Source organism: Puma concolor, chromosome B3 (assembly GCF_028749965.1).
Source record: "Puma concolor isolate L17-30 chromosome B3, mPumCon1.1.hap2, whole genome shotgun sequence".
NCBI lineage: Eukaryota > Metazoa > Chordata > Mammalia > Carnivora > Felidae > Puma > Puma concolor.
Window position 1 is genome coordinate 109,494,509 of NC_141672.1, and position 16,279 is coordinate 109,510,787.

The following is a 16,279-nucleotide window of genomic DNA, read 5'->3' on the forward strand; positions in this document are numbered from 1 at the left end:
AGTATTCTCCATTTTGATTTGTGGGACAAGGACCACTGGCAGCTGGCACCTTAATGTGTTCTTCCTTTTGTTGTGTAGGTAAGTATTAAACTATCCTAATCTGAAGTGGCCCGTTGTATCTCTACTGGCTAACTCAGTCAGGCTGGGGTCTTGCCAACCTTGTGTATGTGCTTGACAAAGCCTAGCCAGCTTGTCGCCACCCTGCACTCTAGGAACTCATCAGGAAAAGGCAAGTTGTCTAGCACACAACATCTGAGTAAATAGTCTGTGTTAACATGGCGGCGTTGATACAAATTCATTCTTGCATTTAAAAAGTCGGGTTCTGGCATAATGGGCAGGGGGCAGTAAGTGTGAGTGAAAGCTGGGATGGCAAGGCCAAGTGAGAACGCTTCCTAGGGAAATCTGGGCTGCCTCCTGGAGCTATGCCCGTCTGAGGCAGTCAAGTCCTTGTCTGGGTCTAGCCTTATGTTTTAGAGATCCTGAGAGTTTTCCACACTGGTCCTCCTCAGAGACCAGCCTAAGAGTCCTTCTGTGTCTAACACTCCATGATCTTCAGGCAGTGGTACTTTTCCTCTGGTATTCACAGGTAAAAGCGTGCACTCCCAGGATCAGACATACCTGGGATCATATCCTGGCTCCTCTCCTTATTAAGGAGATACTCCTTACTCCCAGGCTTTTCTAAGTTTTGTTTCTCTCATCTGTAAAATGACTTCAGTAACATCACTGAAATGAATAAATGAAATATATGATGCATTTAAAGTGCTTAACAACACGTGGTGCACATTAAGCATTCCGTTTATTAATTCTATTTATGAATGGTGGTGATGATGACAAAGATAACAACAAAAACCTTTCCCAGAGGGGCATGCCCAAAGCCTCGCTGGGTAGCACTATCCATGCGACAATAAGCATCATTTGTCACAATTCACAAGCGTCAATTTGAACACAACATTCTGACATTCATTACAGAAAGATCCACCAATCTTCCCTCTACCCTATCATAACTTTCTTGTTTTATATACATATTTTACACATGTAGCAGGAGCAATATTTTCAAGCCACTTACAGATTTGTACTGCATTTAATTTCCTTAGTTTTTCCATAATTTGACCCAACCTATATTTATATGACCCATTTCATTTAATAGTAAAAAGTGTAATCTTGATTAACTCTAGGCAAACCCAGTCATTCAATTCAGGATCCTTTCTGGTGAAGGGTGTGACGGCCAATGCCTTCTCTAGACCTTCATCCCAGCTGTACTGGTTTGAATAGTGTCCTCCTCAAATCTATGTTCATCCAGAACCTCATAATGTGACCCTTATTTGGAAATAGGGTCTTTGCAGATGTTATTAGTTAAGATCATGTTAGAGTAGAGTGGGTCTCAAATTCGTTGACTGGTGTCCTTATAAGAAGTCCGTATGAGGAGGGGTGCCAGGGTGGCTCAGTTGGTTAAGCACCCGACTTTGGCTTAGGTCACGATTTCACAGTTCGTGAGTTCAAGCCCTGCATTGGGCTCTGTGCTGACAGCTTGGAGCCTGGAGCCTTCTTTGGATTCTGTGTGTGTGTCTCTGCCCCTCCCCTGCTTGTACTCTGCTCTCTCTCTCTCCTTCAAAATAAGTAAACACTTAGAAAAAAAATTTTAAATAAAAAACAAAACAATAAACAAACAAACAAAAAGAAGGCCATATGAGGAAATAAGAACAGATATACTCACAGATCATTTGACAGCAAAGGTGAAGATTGGAGCAATGCTGCCACAGGCCATAGGGCAGCAAGGATTGCCAGCAACCGCCAGGTTGGATTCTTGCCTAGAGCCTTCAGGGGGAGCATGGTCCTTCCAGCATCTTGACTTTGGACTTCTAACCTCCAGAACTGTAAGAGAATAAACTTTTATTTATTTATTTATTTATTTATTATTTTTTATTTTTTTTAGTTGGTTAGTTAGTTTGTTTTTGAGAGAGGGAGAGTGTGTGTATGTGGAGTGGGGGAGGGACAGAGGAAAGAGGGAGAGAGAGAATCCCAAGCAGGCTCAGTACAGCCAACGTGGAGCCCAGTGTGGGGCTTGATCTCATGAACGTGAGATCATGACCTGAGCTGAAATCAAGAGTCATACACTTAACCGACCCCTAAACTTCTGTTGTTTTAAGCCATGTGATTTTGTGGTATTTTGTTATGGCTGCCCTAGGATATGAATATACCAGCTAATCCTCAGGTATGACCTTCCCCCCATCATGAAGTACTCAGTGAGATAGCTGTTATCTGTCAGTCTCTAGTTGTGAATCCACACTGTGTTCTATTCCCTCTCTGCCCCACTTGCTGGCCCTTCTCACATTTGTTCCTGCACCTTCACCCATATCCAGGAAGCCTCTGGCCCTCTTGCCGATCTTTAACCTTTATCTCCACTAGGTGACTGCTGCTCTAGAGCCTTGCGCTAATGCCTGGGCAAGAGCACAGGTCTTTTCTTTCCCTAGATCCCTAAACCTGTCATGGGTGTTGAGGGGGGATTCCCTCAGCTCTGCATAAGCCCTTAAGGGGAGGTGAGGGCAAGACTGTGGCTCCTTCTCAAGGGTACTCCCTTAGTTCCCCCTGCCCCTTTAAAAAAATCCTCCTGGAGTTTACTGAACTCCAAAGTCAGGTTGTATCATTTGTGTAAATGTCATTGAGCAGAGTCCCTTACTTCTCTTTTGACTTTCTTCTCCCTAGTCTGCCTGGAAATTTTTTATTTAGTCTGCATATTATTTCAAATATTTTCTGTTTTACATGTGCAGCCAGGTTTAAAAGAGAAGAATCTGATGTCTCTATTCTCCGTTTCCATGATTACAATTCTCCAAGAGCCATGGTTGCCACATCCTAGCCCCCTAAATTGGGAAGGATCAAGGGTTATGAAGAAGGAAAACAAAAACACAAGATATTTCCTTGTATTATAGCACTATGTAAAGTTGTAATTGGATTTTTTTTTTTTTACGTTTTCTTATTTTCATTTAAGTAATCTCTCCACCCAAAATGGGACTCGAGCTCCTGACCCCAAGATCAAGAATCACATGCTCTTCTGACTGAGCCAGGCAGGTGCCCCTGTGATTGGAATTTTTGTATTTTTTTATCATAAACATTTTCAATATTACTAGTTTCTTTTTTTTTTTTATTTTTTTGAATGCTTGTTTATTTTTGAGAGAGAAAGACACAGAGTGTGAGTGGGGGAGGGGCAGAGAGAGAGGGAGACACAGAACTCGAAGCAGGCTTCAGGCTCTGAGCTGTGGGCACAGAGCCTGTTGCAAGGCTTGAACTCACAAACCATGAGATCATGACCTGAGCTGAAATCGGACGCTTAACCGACTGAACCACACAGGCGCCCCAAATTTTATTAGTTTCTAATTCACCATTTTGTGCTGCTGTATTGTTTTTTCATTGGTCATTCTCCTTGTGTAATTTCCAGTGTTTCACCCTGTAACACCATGAACATCTTCATATATACTTATTCCTTTCTTGAAGTTATTTTTAGAACAAAGTCCCCAGAGAGGAATTTGCTACAAATTGCACAACTGTTTTCCAAAATGATCCCACGATTGTATATTGCTCTTAGCTACAGTCAGCATGGGTGTGCCAATTTCACTAAAACTTTTCTAACACTGGGCATTATTGTCCACAAATGTATTTTAAGCATCTATTTTCTGAAACACATTGTGCTAGATGCTATAGGGTACCAAAAGGAGGCAGTCTGTATTCTAGAGAGATTTATAATCTAGTTGAGGAAACAGATTATAAGCATATAACGAACACCCTAATAACAGTTGATTGCAGGATATGGTGGGCTAAAGTTTGTTTTTCCACTTCCCCCATATTTTGTACCTTCTGGGGACTAGCACAAACCAAGCTGCAATAACAAAAAAGGGCCTTTCCTGCTGATTTTCTTTTCCATATTTAAGTTTTTGAGTAGGTAATACTATCACATGACCCCAAATTTGACAAATGGAAAGGTCTATAGTAAAAAAAGATTCTTCTATCCTGCTCCTCCAATTTACCCAGTTTCCTTGATATAAAAACAAATACTATAGATAGATAGATAGATAGATAGATCATTATTCCTCCCACTATTCCACTATTTTTAATACAAATGGTAGCGTACCAACTGTCTGCACCTGCAACCATGTATGCGGTTCAGAGAACCAGGACTTAACAGGCAGATCAAACTGAAGAGGGTGGAAAGGCCACTCCCCATACCCAAGTAAGGTTGAGCCTGAGGTGGGGTCATTCTGTACCTTTTTCTGAACTATGGATTAAGGGGAAGGGTCTTCTTTCTTTTTCTTTTTTCTTTTTCTTCTGTCAATGATTGGCCGCAAGGCCCACCCTCCTGGAATAGCTAGGAGGTTACAGATCTACTAACTGGGTTCATACGATGTCCCAGTGTGTGCCTGGATTGACCCAGTGAGTCTCTGGCTCCACTTTCAGCTTTGTGCTGTCTAGATAGACAAACGTGATTTTGGTTAAGGATGTCTAGGAGCACCTGGGTGGTTGAGTCAGTTCAGCGACTGACTTCTGCTCAGGTCATGATCTCACGGTTTGTGAGTTCTAGCCCTGCACCCTTCGGATCCTCTGCCTTCCTCTCTGCACCGCCTCCCTCCTCTCAAAAATAAACATTAAAAAAAAAAAAAAAAAAAAAAAAAAAAAGGATATCTAGCTGGGTGATTCTGGGCGAGGCACAAAACAGCCAAATTCTACACTTCATTTTCTAAAACTTCTTCCACGAACAGAAGATTTTGTAAAATGGTGAATAAGGAGAATGTGCATGATCCTTTGTCCAAAGCCAGAAAACAGCCTTAAGCACTGAATACATGCTTCATCGGTAGCAAGCACTCAGCAAATGCTTCCTGTGGCCTGAGAAAGGAGAGATGGCCCTGGCCCTGGGGCTAGGAAGGCTACATCTAGAAGGCAGGACACACAGAAAGTACTTAATTTGCATTTTTATTTGACTAGTATTATCATAAAACCCTTAGCCCTACTTACTTAAGCTTGGCGGTGCTGCTTGGGTCTGCCTTTTTATACCCTCTGCTATCTTTTTGTTTTATAGTTTACCCTGATGCTACTCAGTACCCTCTCCATTTCAATTTTTTTCTTCATGGATTTCCCCTGGAGAGAGGAGTACACAAGAGCTGGCCTCCTTGCAGGAAAATTTAGAAATAGCCAGTAAGATCATCAGAGAGGATGGAGTCTAACTCTCTCGTTTGATGGATATGGAAACTCAGGCCCAGAGAAGTTTCCAGTACATTACTGGTGTTCAGTTGAACCAGGCTGCATAGGCCCTCTTCCTTTGTATCTTTCTTAAGGAGGACCTGAAGCAAAATGTCCAGATTCATTCTTCTTGCTTATCAATAGCTCTCATCTTGGATGGAGGTCAGTTGATAAGCCTCAGGTTTCAAGAATGCTGGATTGAAATGATTTTATTTTTTATTACACACCTACCAGAATGGCTAAAATTAGAAAGACTGAAAATACCAAGGATATAAGGCAACTAGAACTTTCAAGAATTACTTGTAGGTATGTAAATTGATCAGAACACTTTGTAAAACTGCTTATCTCCTGTGTCAACTATACGAAAAAAAACAAAACGAAACAAAACCAGGAACCAAAAACCCCCCAAACTGCTTATCTACTAAAGCTCAACATACACCTACTCTATGACCTTGCATTTCTACTCCTATGTATTTATCCAAGAGAATTAAGCACATTTATACAGTAAAAGATAATTACATAAATGTTGATTGCACTCCATTATTTATTTATAATAGCTAAAAACTGGAAACAATGCAAATGTCCTTCATCAAGAGAATGGATAATTTGTGGTATATTCATACAATGAAATGCAATACTGCAGATACCAACAAAAACCATTCCATTTATATGAAATTCAAGAACTGACAAAAGCTACTCTATGGTGAGAGAGGTCAGCATAGAAATTTGTGTGTGGGGGGGAGAGATGGGAGGCAAAGGTATATTGATATGAAAGAACCTCTGGGATGCTGGAAATGTTCTGGATCTTGATCTAGGTAGTAATTAATTACACAGATATAAATGTAAGTAAATATTCAGCTTAAGCTAAACATTTAAAATTTGCTCATTTCCTGTATGCCTCAATTTTTTTTAATGCCCTATAATTGGGGGCACCTGAGTGGCTTAGTCAGTTGCATGTCTGACCTCAGCTCCGGTCATGATCTTAAGGTTCATGAGTTTGAACCCCTGCATTGGGCTCTCTACTGTCAGTGTGGAGCGCACTTCAGATCCTCTGTCATCCCTCTCTACACCTCCCCCTCTCATACTTGCTCTCTCTCTCTCTCTCTCTCAAAAATAAGTGAACATTAAAAAAAAAAAGTGCCCTATGTTATGCTAAGTGAAATAAGCCATACAGAGAAAGACAGATACCATATGGTTTCACTCTTATATGGATCCTGAGAAACTTAACAGAAACTCATGGGGGAGGGGAAGGAAAAAAAAAAAAGAGGTTAGAGTGGAAGAGAGTCAAAGCATAAGAGACTTAAAAACTGAGAACAAACTGAGGGTTGATGGTGGGTGGGAGGGAGGGGAGAGTGGGTGATGGGTATTGAGGAGGGCACCTTTTGGGATGAGCACTGGATGTTGTATGGAAACCAATTTGACAATAAACTTCATATATTGAAAAAAAAAGTGCCCTATATTGGATCTGCATTGTATTAAAGGCCATGCAATAAAAACACGTTTACCATTTCAAAAGCATTTTTAAAATTCAAGACTATCAAGTTTATTGCTTTCACCATCCCCCATACCCAGCAGATTACTTCACCTCCAACAGGTTTGTCTATTACCAGTTCCTCCTCACTGACAGGTGGACCTGCCAAGCACATATTTGATTTGGCTCCAGTTTAACAAACTTCTCTGACCCCCATGTGTCTGTGGGACATAGTACAAACACCTGATTGAAGCAAAGACTTTCTCATTTCATTTCCCATCTGCCTTTTCAGATCCAGGGTGACCTCTATTCTCCAGGTCCTTAACCCCCAGTACACAGAAGCTTCCATAGCTCTTCACCTTTGGACTCTGGCTCTATGCTTCTGCTGTCCTACCTCTGCTTCTTTCTCTATCAAATTTCCTTCTCACATTTCACTGTCCAGCTTTTAAGGATTCACTCTCAAATGTCCACCCATTGGGTTTCCAAAACCCTCATTTCCCACCTTCCTGCCTTTGTAAGTTCAGCACATTCACCATATGTAAAGCCCTCTGTATTTTATATGATCCACCCCTGAATTAAGTGTTTCCCAAGAGCCTGTCTCATTTCTTTTTTTTAAATTTTTTTTAACGTTTATTCATTTTTGAGAGACAGACAGAGACAGAGCATGAGGAGTGAAGGGGCAGAGAGAGGGAGACACAGAATGGGAAGCAGGCTCCAGGCTCTGAGCTGTCAGCACAGAGCCTGACAAGGGGCTGGAACTCACGAACTGTGAGATCATGCCGGGAGCCCAACTGGGACACTCAACTGACTGAGCCACCCAGGCGCCCCGAGCCCGTCTCATAGCTCTTCATCTCTGGATCCCTGTGCTCAGCACTTTGCTAAATAAATAGGTGCCAACAGAACTGAATTATAAGTCTCATTTTTGTCCCAGACTTCTGGTTTTCATAGTAATGTTGCTTCCTATTACACTCTTCACTGCAGCAGACTTAGGGATGAAAGTGGATACAGACAAGATAGCTTAAATTAGACATAAATTAGTGTTGTATCTAGTCTGGGTCCCTTACTTTAAGAGAGAAAAGTCTCCTGCTCTGGCCAATAGGATAGCCACTATTATGTCGCTGTTTAAATTAATTAGACGTTGGGGCGCAAGTGGCTCAGTCAGTTAAGCTTCCGACTTCAGCTCAGGGCATCATCTCCCGGTCTGTGGGCGCTGTGCTGACAACTCAGAGCCTGGAGACTGCTTCAGATTCTGTATCTCCCTCTCTCTCTGCCCCTCCCCCATTCACACTGTGTCTCTCAAAACTGAATACATATTAAAAAATAAATTAATTAGAAGTAAATAAAATAGAAAATTCAATTTCTCAGTCTCACAAGCCACATTTCAAGTACTCAAAGTCTCATGTGGCTGGTGGCTACCAAAATCGAACAGCGCAGAATGGAACATTTCCATCACCGCATAAAGTTCTATGAGACTGCGCTGAAAATTTCGGGCCTTTACATTTACTCTTCCCTCTTAGAACACCCTTCCACCCTCTTCCCATACTCCTTCCCCTATAATATCATCATTCTTATTGTGTCTGTAATTACAGGATTTCGGGACAGCAGGGACTGTGTCTTACTGCTTTAGCTCCAGTGTTTAGCTTCGAAGCCCAGCGCAATTAATAAGCTCTCAGTAAACGTTGAAATAAATAGGTGATAGAACGGGGTGATCTTCCAGATGCATCAGTCCCAATCCCTTTCTCACGCTGATCAGTTCTTTATGAGTCTCAGGACTTTTCATTTTTAAGCCTATCTTAAAGCATCGCCCCGGAGAAGAGGGGAAAGGGCCTTGCATGCACCTGCTGACTCCCAACTCCCCAAACCGCTGTATCAAGCTCTGGCGTCACTCGTGCTGGGCCCGCCCCTTCCCACTTCTGCGCCCCGTGCCGCCCCCGCCCTGCTCGCGCCAAGGTCTAGAGCTCGCGCCACCACCCCCCACCCCGGCATTGCGCAGGCGCAGCCTGCGAGCGTGGGGTGTCTCGAGGTTGGCGGCTGCCGGCGCTCAAGAGCGCAGGGGTTTGTGGCCTGCGTTCGACCGGCACCAGTCTCTCACTATCCGAGGCAGCGAGGTGCAGCGATCCGTCTCCCCGCGCCCCGTGCGGTGTGGCCATGGAGAATCAGGTGCTGACGCCTCACGTCTACTGGGCTCAGCGACACCGCGAGCTGTATCTGCGCGTGGAGCTGAGTGACGTACAGGTAAAGGCCGCTGCGGGCGGCGGGACGAACGCGGGGTCGCAGCTCCCGGGACCCGCCGATCCCCGCCACTCTCTTTGTCCCAGTGCGCGCTGGAGAGCCTGCAGTGCACCAAGGGGTTCGGCGACGCGGTGCACTTTCGGCGTCCAGGCCCGGGCAGGAACTGGCCCTGGTCGAGGCGCACCCGCACACCACGGGCCTGGGGCGCGACCCCCTGAAGGCTGCAGGTACCTTCGGGTGCTGCGTGAGTCCTGCGCGGGTCTCAGAGGCTGCCCGGGCCTTCTCTTTGTTCGCAGTTTGAGGCCTGATGGAGCCCGAGCCCGGCCCTGGAGGCCTGGCCGCCGGGGTTCGAGTTCGCCAAGGCCCTTGGAGACGTGGGATGAGCTCGTTGGGCCAGGGGTTCAGAGTGACCGTGGCTTGCTAGGACGCCTGGCGTTCGCCTGAGAGGTCCAGCTGGGCCTGTCCAACGTTCACAAGGCCCGCCGCTGCCCCAGAGGGGCCACACCCACCTTCCAACCGTTCAGTGATGGAAATCATTCTTGTTAATTTTAATTTTAAAAACCGGGGAACCCCGAGAAAGTGATTTCCGCCCCTATTCTGAAGGCTATGAGCTCAGGTTTGAGGAGTTGCATAGAGAACTTAAAAATTAAGTTACATCCAACATTTATGTTTGATTTCCTTAGCCTCCTCCATGAACAAGCTGTTGCCCCCTAAATGGTGGAGATCCCAGGACCTGTGTAGCCTCTGCCTCTGTCCAGAGCATCCGGGATTCCAGTCTTTGAGAAACTGGAGTTTTCAGTCTGGAATGTTCTTTCCCCAGTCATCCTTACTCCCTACTTGTCCCTGATATCTGTGGCAATTCGTAACCTCCTTCACTCCACTCAGCTCACTGCCTCTGAGTCAGGAGTTTGTGCTTCTGTCCCTCTGCCTGCCTGGCATATTGTCTTGTGAAGTGCGTGTAGGTGCTCTTTCAGTGTAGATTTGAATTTGTTGAATTGGATCTGTTTCTGGAATTTAAACCTGTTTTCCCGTTGAAAGATAAAGACAATACTGACCAGAATGCCTTTAAATAGGATGTGACATTGCATGGTGTGTCATTTAATGTATTAAACCAGACTGAATTATATTTTTGCATCAGAAGATGAGTAAATGTTCTGTGCTCTTCAGGGTGTTGTAATAAAGAAGGAAACAAACAAAATCTTTGTTGATGGGAATCAAAGTCCCCATTTGGAGAGGGTTCTCACTCAATAAGTGTGGAATGTGTGTTAGTTATGACAGTCTCTTGTTAAAGGTATTTAGTCAAGCATTACGTAGACCAGTTAAACTCAGGCCCTGTCCTCTCTAGATGTTATCATGTAATAAGGATGTACTATTCTGGGATACTTTTGAAGCTGCAAACACTAAAGGTGTTTAAGGGCATAGGGGGGTGGTGGTGGAAAGAAATGGAAATTAGTTGGACAAATGAAAGAATGCATCATACTTATGTTTGTCTTAAGAGATCTCAACCTCTTAGTTAAGAAGTATGAACACATGTTCATCACACTTGGTATGTTTAGAAACACGAAAAGTTTACATTTGAAATGTGTTATAGATAAGGAAATGTAAAGGTGGAGGAAGAAAATGGAAGTTTCTTTTGGATAGAGAATCCTTTTATGTTTGGGAAAAACATTTTTCCTCCAAAAGCAACATGTTAGTACCGTTCGTAAAAGAAATCCTCTACCTTGTGTGGGGTACTAGAGATTTATAAAGATGAGTCAGATAGTCTCAGCTTTCCAAGGGCATACTGTCTAGAAGAAGCATATTATCTTATACAAACAAAAAGTTTTGTGTATGGGTATGTTTATTGGTAGAATTAGAGTTGACTATGAACCAGGTCTCCTTTAACCTGGTGTTAAAGGAATTTGTTACCTCTCTTTTGTTTAGTTAGACATGACCTTCAGAAATGAGATGAAGTGTTCTTTTCAAACTGAGATTGGAAGAACTTTCCAGAAAGAGAAAGGCATGAACTTTTGGGTTTTCTGACTTGTACCGTGTCAATGCATGACAGCCAAAGACTGCCAGAGAAACACCTCTAGTTGAACAGGTTGGGTTTATTATTCATTCCAGCAAGGAGAGCATAGCCCATGGGGGACAATGGTGTCTCATTAAGGGGGTTGGAACTGATTGTAGGATTTGGATGCTGTCAGAAAACAGGGACAATTCTGTGGTTGGTTATCTGAATACATCTTATCTGTTGGGAGGAGAGACTAGCAAAAGAATAAAATAATTGGTAGAAAAGTAGCAGTCACTCATTTTGGCCAAGAGAGAAAGGGTGTCTGGTATTTTGTGGGTAGCGTAGTGGCCATGTTTTTGTCTGTGCTTACCCCAAATTATGAAATGACCTTTGTCTCATTTCATTAATGTTTCATAATAACCTTGTCCGAGGTTGGTATTCTGTGCCATTATGCCTAATAGGAGAATAATGTGGCCAAGCTGTGACAGGCCACCCTCTGAATGTCAGGGGCTGCTCTTTCTTTTTAATTTCTCACTTAACTGCCCAGTGCAGGGCTGTGGACCTGTGCTTCAGGGTCCGAATGAAGCAATGCACTTATTCAGTGAAAACCATTTGCAGCGTGCCTACTACTCTTATCTCATTAAGCTAGGTGCTGGGTTTTTGGACAGCTCTCTGTTGCTCCCTGCTTTCTGGCATGTTTCACAGCTTCTATGTTAGTGAGTTTTAGTGTTGAATTCCAATTTGGGGGCAGCAGCTCCCCTCCCCTCCCTTTCTGAGACACAAAGAACTGTCCAGTTTTCACGTCTCCATTCTGTCTTTGGAGGTACAGGGTTAGTGGCTGCGGAGAAACCACTACTGATGTGAGGAGGAGTAGTATACAGGAAAGGCTTCAACTGCAGCATTGTCTGAGTTTGAGGTAAGCAGTAGCAAAGATGCCAGCTGGAGTCCAGGGGGCTAGGGCAGAGTCCTTTTCACAACAGAGTTTATTTTCAAGATAAGCATAACATACAGGTTTGTGCCAGCCACGGCAACTGTAGTTGTTAGAGCGTTTGTTCATTTATCAAGGTTTTTGTTTGTTTTAAAGTTATATGGGAACAAAGTGCATACCTCTGTTCGGGAGCTGTTTGGCAGATACTGTTGTTGTCCTTAGTTGATAGACAGTCTGGTAGAAAGAGTGGTAACTGAAGACATGAGGGTGGGTTCTTGCTCTTCTACCTACCGTCTAGGGGCCGTGGATAATTCACTTAACCCTTATGTGTCTCAGGTTCTTCACACAAAGTTTGAATACCCCTCATTCACAGGATTTTTTTAAAGTTTGAATTGGATCATGGATTTGAAAGTGCTTTGTAAATTCTAGATTGCTATTCAAATGAAAGGGATTATATTGTGATGTTAAACCTTAGATGAGAGAAACCAAAGAGCAGTAGAACAAGGTAGAGTCTATTAGCAGAGTTATCCGTATATGGTATCACACGTATTGTACGACAGAGGTGGCTTTGCGTATTAGTAGGGGAAAGGATGAACAATTCGGGAAATTATTTGGGGATGATTGGTAATCCAGATAACAAAATGAGGGGCCCCTGGGTGGCTCAGTCTGTTCAGCATCTGACTCTTGATTTTGGCTCAGGTCAGGAGCCTGCTTAAGATTCCCTCTCTCCCTCTGCCCCTCTCCCGTCTGCACACATTCTCTCTCTCCAAAATAAAAAATAAGAAACCCCCAAACAACAACAGCAATGGCAACAACAACAACAAAACACAGATAGCAAAAAGATAAAACAAGATCTTGCCTTATGTCATACACAAAAGTTAATTCCAGGTGGGTTAATGACCTGAATGCTAAGCAAAACTACTAAAAGAAGATATAGGAGACTGTCTTTACGGTATTGGACCAGAAAAGAATGTGTTAAATAAGACACACAAAGCATAAACCCTAAAGATTAACAAATTTAAGACAAACCTGAAGAAGATATCTACAGCACATATCACCGACAAACGATTAACGTCGGAAATATATAAAGAACCACTACAGATCAATTAGGAAAAGACATATTACCCATTAAGTTTTTTTTTTTTTTTTTCAACGTTTATTCATCTTTGGGACAGAGAGAGACAGAGCATGAACGGGAGAGGGTCAGAGAGAGAGGGAGACTCAGAATCGGAAACAGGCTCCAGGCTCTGAGCCATCAGCCCAGAGCCTGACGCGGGGCTCGAACTCACGGACCGCGAGATCGTGACCTGGCCGAAGTCGGACACCCAACCGACTGTGCCACCCAGGCGCCCCCATATTACCCATTAAAAAGGGGGCAGAAAATATAAGCAATTCAGAGTAAAAGGAAACAAGAATGGCCAGTATACCTGAGAAGATGCTTGATCTTAGTTATAATCAGGGACATGTAAATTGAAGGGATAGTGTTTGTTAGTAAACCAATATTTCTTAGATTGGGAGAGATGAAAAGTCTAACATTATCGGTTGTTGGTGAGATTGTTCAGCAATGGGACATTTTTATACAACTCCCCCTCTGTCAAAGACCACCAGAAACACCTTGTTTTAACAAGTGGCTTTATTGCTTGTTTCAATGAGGGAGAACACGTATTGGGGAATCTTGGGGTATCTCAGTAAGGGGGTGTTAGAAATAAGTGATAATAGAAATCCCAAACTTGGCTGTTTGGGAAAGGGTCTAAGGAAGTAGGGATTCATTTTAGATTCAATGCTGTAGAAAATGGGGACATTTCTATGATTGGATATTTTGTGGATGGCATAGTGACCTGTTCTTAAGACAAAATTATGAGTTGACCTTACTTTGTGTCATTTTATCATGGTCTCAGAGAAACCTGAGGTCAGCTGGTTTTATTTGAGACTATTTGTGTAGGAGAGCAAAAATGGCTTTGCTGTGAGCTTTAGAACAGCTTGTAATAATTTTGAGATCTAGCTGTGAATGTCAGATCAGTTTCAGCTGTCAGGGCTGCTTATTTTCTTTTTTTAAAAACAGTTTTAAAAGTCCTAAATATCTTTGCATATATAGTTCACTCTTCTGTACATGTAAGTTTAAGCAAAATAAATTAGTGAAATTATTTCTAAACCATCTTCATATTTTAGAACTCACTCTTCTGAATCACCTTCAGCTCAGAGATGTCACTGTCCCTGCTTTTCCACATGGTATCATCCTCTGTGCCATTAAGAGGACCAGAAATGCAGCATTTCTGAGAGAGTGCTCTACATGAGCATTGTTTTTTTTCAAGTCATCAGGACCTATTTATAAGTTTTGATGCGGGCACTTCTTGATGTTACCAGAAGACGTCAACAGAACATTTCCAGAATAGAATCAGGACTCCTACTCCTTCCTCAAATGGCCTGCAAGTGGTTTGTTGACTGAAAAACTGAGTTACACCCGTGTCGCCATGCCATCTGGAACAATAGCCAAATTCACATGTTCAGCCAGGGACAACCACGTCATGGCTGCCACTTTACCAGAGCACTTGTAAGGTGCCACTATCTATGGTAGTATATATCCTGATTTTAGAGATTTTAAATGTGAAAAAAATGTGCACTTCAGAACTGCTGAAATGTAGCAGAGTTTGGAGTTGTCAGTTAATAAGTTGTAGTATTTAAATTCCTGAGACAGGATGAGTTCACCCAGGTAGAGACTGTAGATCAAAGGTTACCAACTCAAATGCCCAAAATACCGCGTAGCGTTTAGGAGCCTGGGTGTCTCTTTTTGCCTTGATTTGAATCTCGGTTTTGCCACTTGCTGATCGTGTTATCCTGGGCAAGTTACAAAGCCTCTGTAAGCCTTAGTTTCCCATTTGTAAAATCGTTGTAATAGTACCTATTTTATAGGGCTTCGTGTGTTTCTGCGTGTGAGCTAGTAATGTGAAACACTTTAAATGATACCTGGCAGGGGCACCTGGGTTGGCTCAGTTGGTTAAGTGTCGGACTCTTGGTTTCGGCTCAGGTCATGACCTCACGGTTCGTGGGTTTGAGCCCCGAGTCCGGCTCCGCACTGATAGTACGAAGCCTGCTTGAGATTCTCTCTCGCTCCCCTTCTCTCTGCCCCTCCCCTGCTCGTGTGTGTTCTTTCTCTCTCTCAAAATAAATAATAAACTTAAAAAAAATTTTTAAATGATATCTGGCATATAGTGAGCGCCAGTAAATGTGAAGTGAGCTGGGTGGGGAGTGTGGTCAGTTGTAGAGAATAGGGTTCATCTTACAGAGGGAGCTACTGTTGTGCAAGAATGCAGATCTGAGGTTGGCATCTAATTCTCTAATTTGTGAAAGAGAAGCCGGAAATCCAGATTTTTTTAAATGAAAAAAAGTCATAGTTTTACACTGAAGTTATTGAACAAATGTATGTAAATGCCTACTGTATGCTTGGGAGTCTTCTAGACTCAGATTCTGGGACTTGGGCATGAGCCAAGGCAGACGGAGGTCCCTCCTCTCATGAAGTTTATGTGCTGACACTGGTAGTGGTGGAAGAGTGATAATAGAAGTAAACAAGTTCATCGAATAGTTTGAGCTAATAGTGAATGTTACGGAGAAAGCCAAACAAGACAAATAGGAGAAAGAATCATGTGAACCGCCTCAAACTGGGTTGTCAGGGAAGCTGTCTGAGGAAGTGTCATGTGAGCAGAGACCTAAATGTGAAGAAGCCATGCAAAATGATGAGGACTGAATGTCACAGAGAGAGGGAACAGCTCCTGCAGAATCCCTGGGTGGGAAGTACTTGGTGGTGAATTCAGATGAAAAATTAATACATAAATAAAACAAAAATAATTTCTGCAGGCCATATAAAATATTGTGGGTGTAATTTGGCCCGATGCCAGTTTATGACAGAAAACTGATAGACATTAAAAACTGGTAGAGGGTCAGCTGGGTGGCTCAGTCAGTTAAGTGTCTGACTTTGGTTCAGGTCATTATCTCGCAGTTCGTGAGTTTGAGCCCCATGTTGGGCTCTGTGCTGGCAGCTCGGAGCCTGGAGCCTGCTCCGGATTCTGTGCCTCCCTCTCTCTCTGCCCCTCCCTTGCTCATACTCTGTCTCTCTTTCTCTCAAAAATAAATAAACGTTAAAAAAAATTAAAAACAAAAAAACTGATGGAGATAGGAAGCAGCCCAGGGTTGAGTCCTGAGCTACTCAGCCATTTAGAAGTTGAGCAGAGGAGAAAGAACAGCAAAAGATAGAGAAGGAGTAGCCTGTGAGGCATAAAACCCAGTGTCCTCTGATATTCTAGATGCCAGGGGATAGGGGTGTTTCTGTGGGGTGTATTCAGCTGTGTCCAGTGATGCTCACAGGTTGAACATGTCTATTGGATTTGCCAGCATGGAGGTTATTGATCTTGATAATAACAGTTTCAGTGGAATG

At 43.1% G+C, this 16,279-nt stretch overlaps 1 protein-coding gene across 1 annotated transcript in view; it reads left to right on the forward strand.

Annotated features, from left to right (window-relative positions):
• Positions 1-8,686: 8,686 nt before the first annotated feature.
• The window catches only part of HACD3 (3-hydroxyacyl-CoA dehydratase 3), a 38,796-nt gene continuing 31,203 nt past the window's right edge, over positions 8,687-16,279 (forward strand). The window contains exon 1 of the mRNA XM_025919117.2: positions 8,687-8,932. Within this exon, the coding sequence (XP_025774902.1) occupies positions 8,846-8,932 (87 nt within the window). The 5' untranslated portion in view covers positions 8,687-8,845. The remainder of the gene's footprint in view (positions 8,933-16,279) is intronic.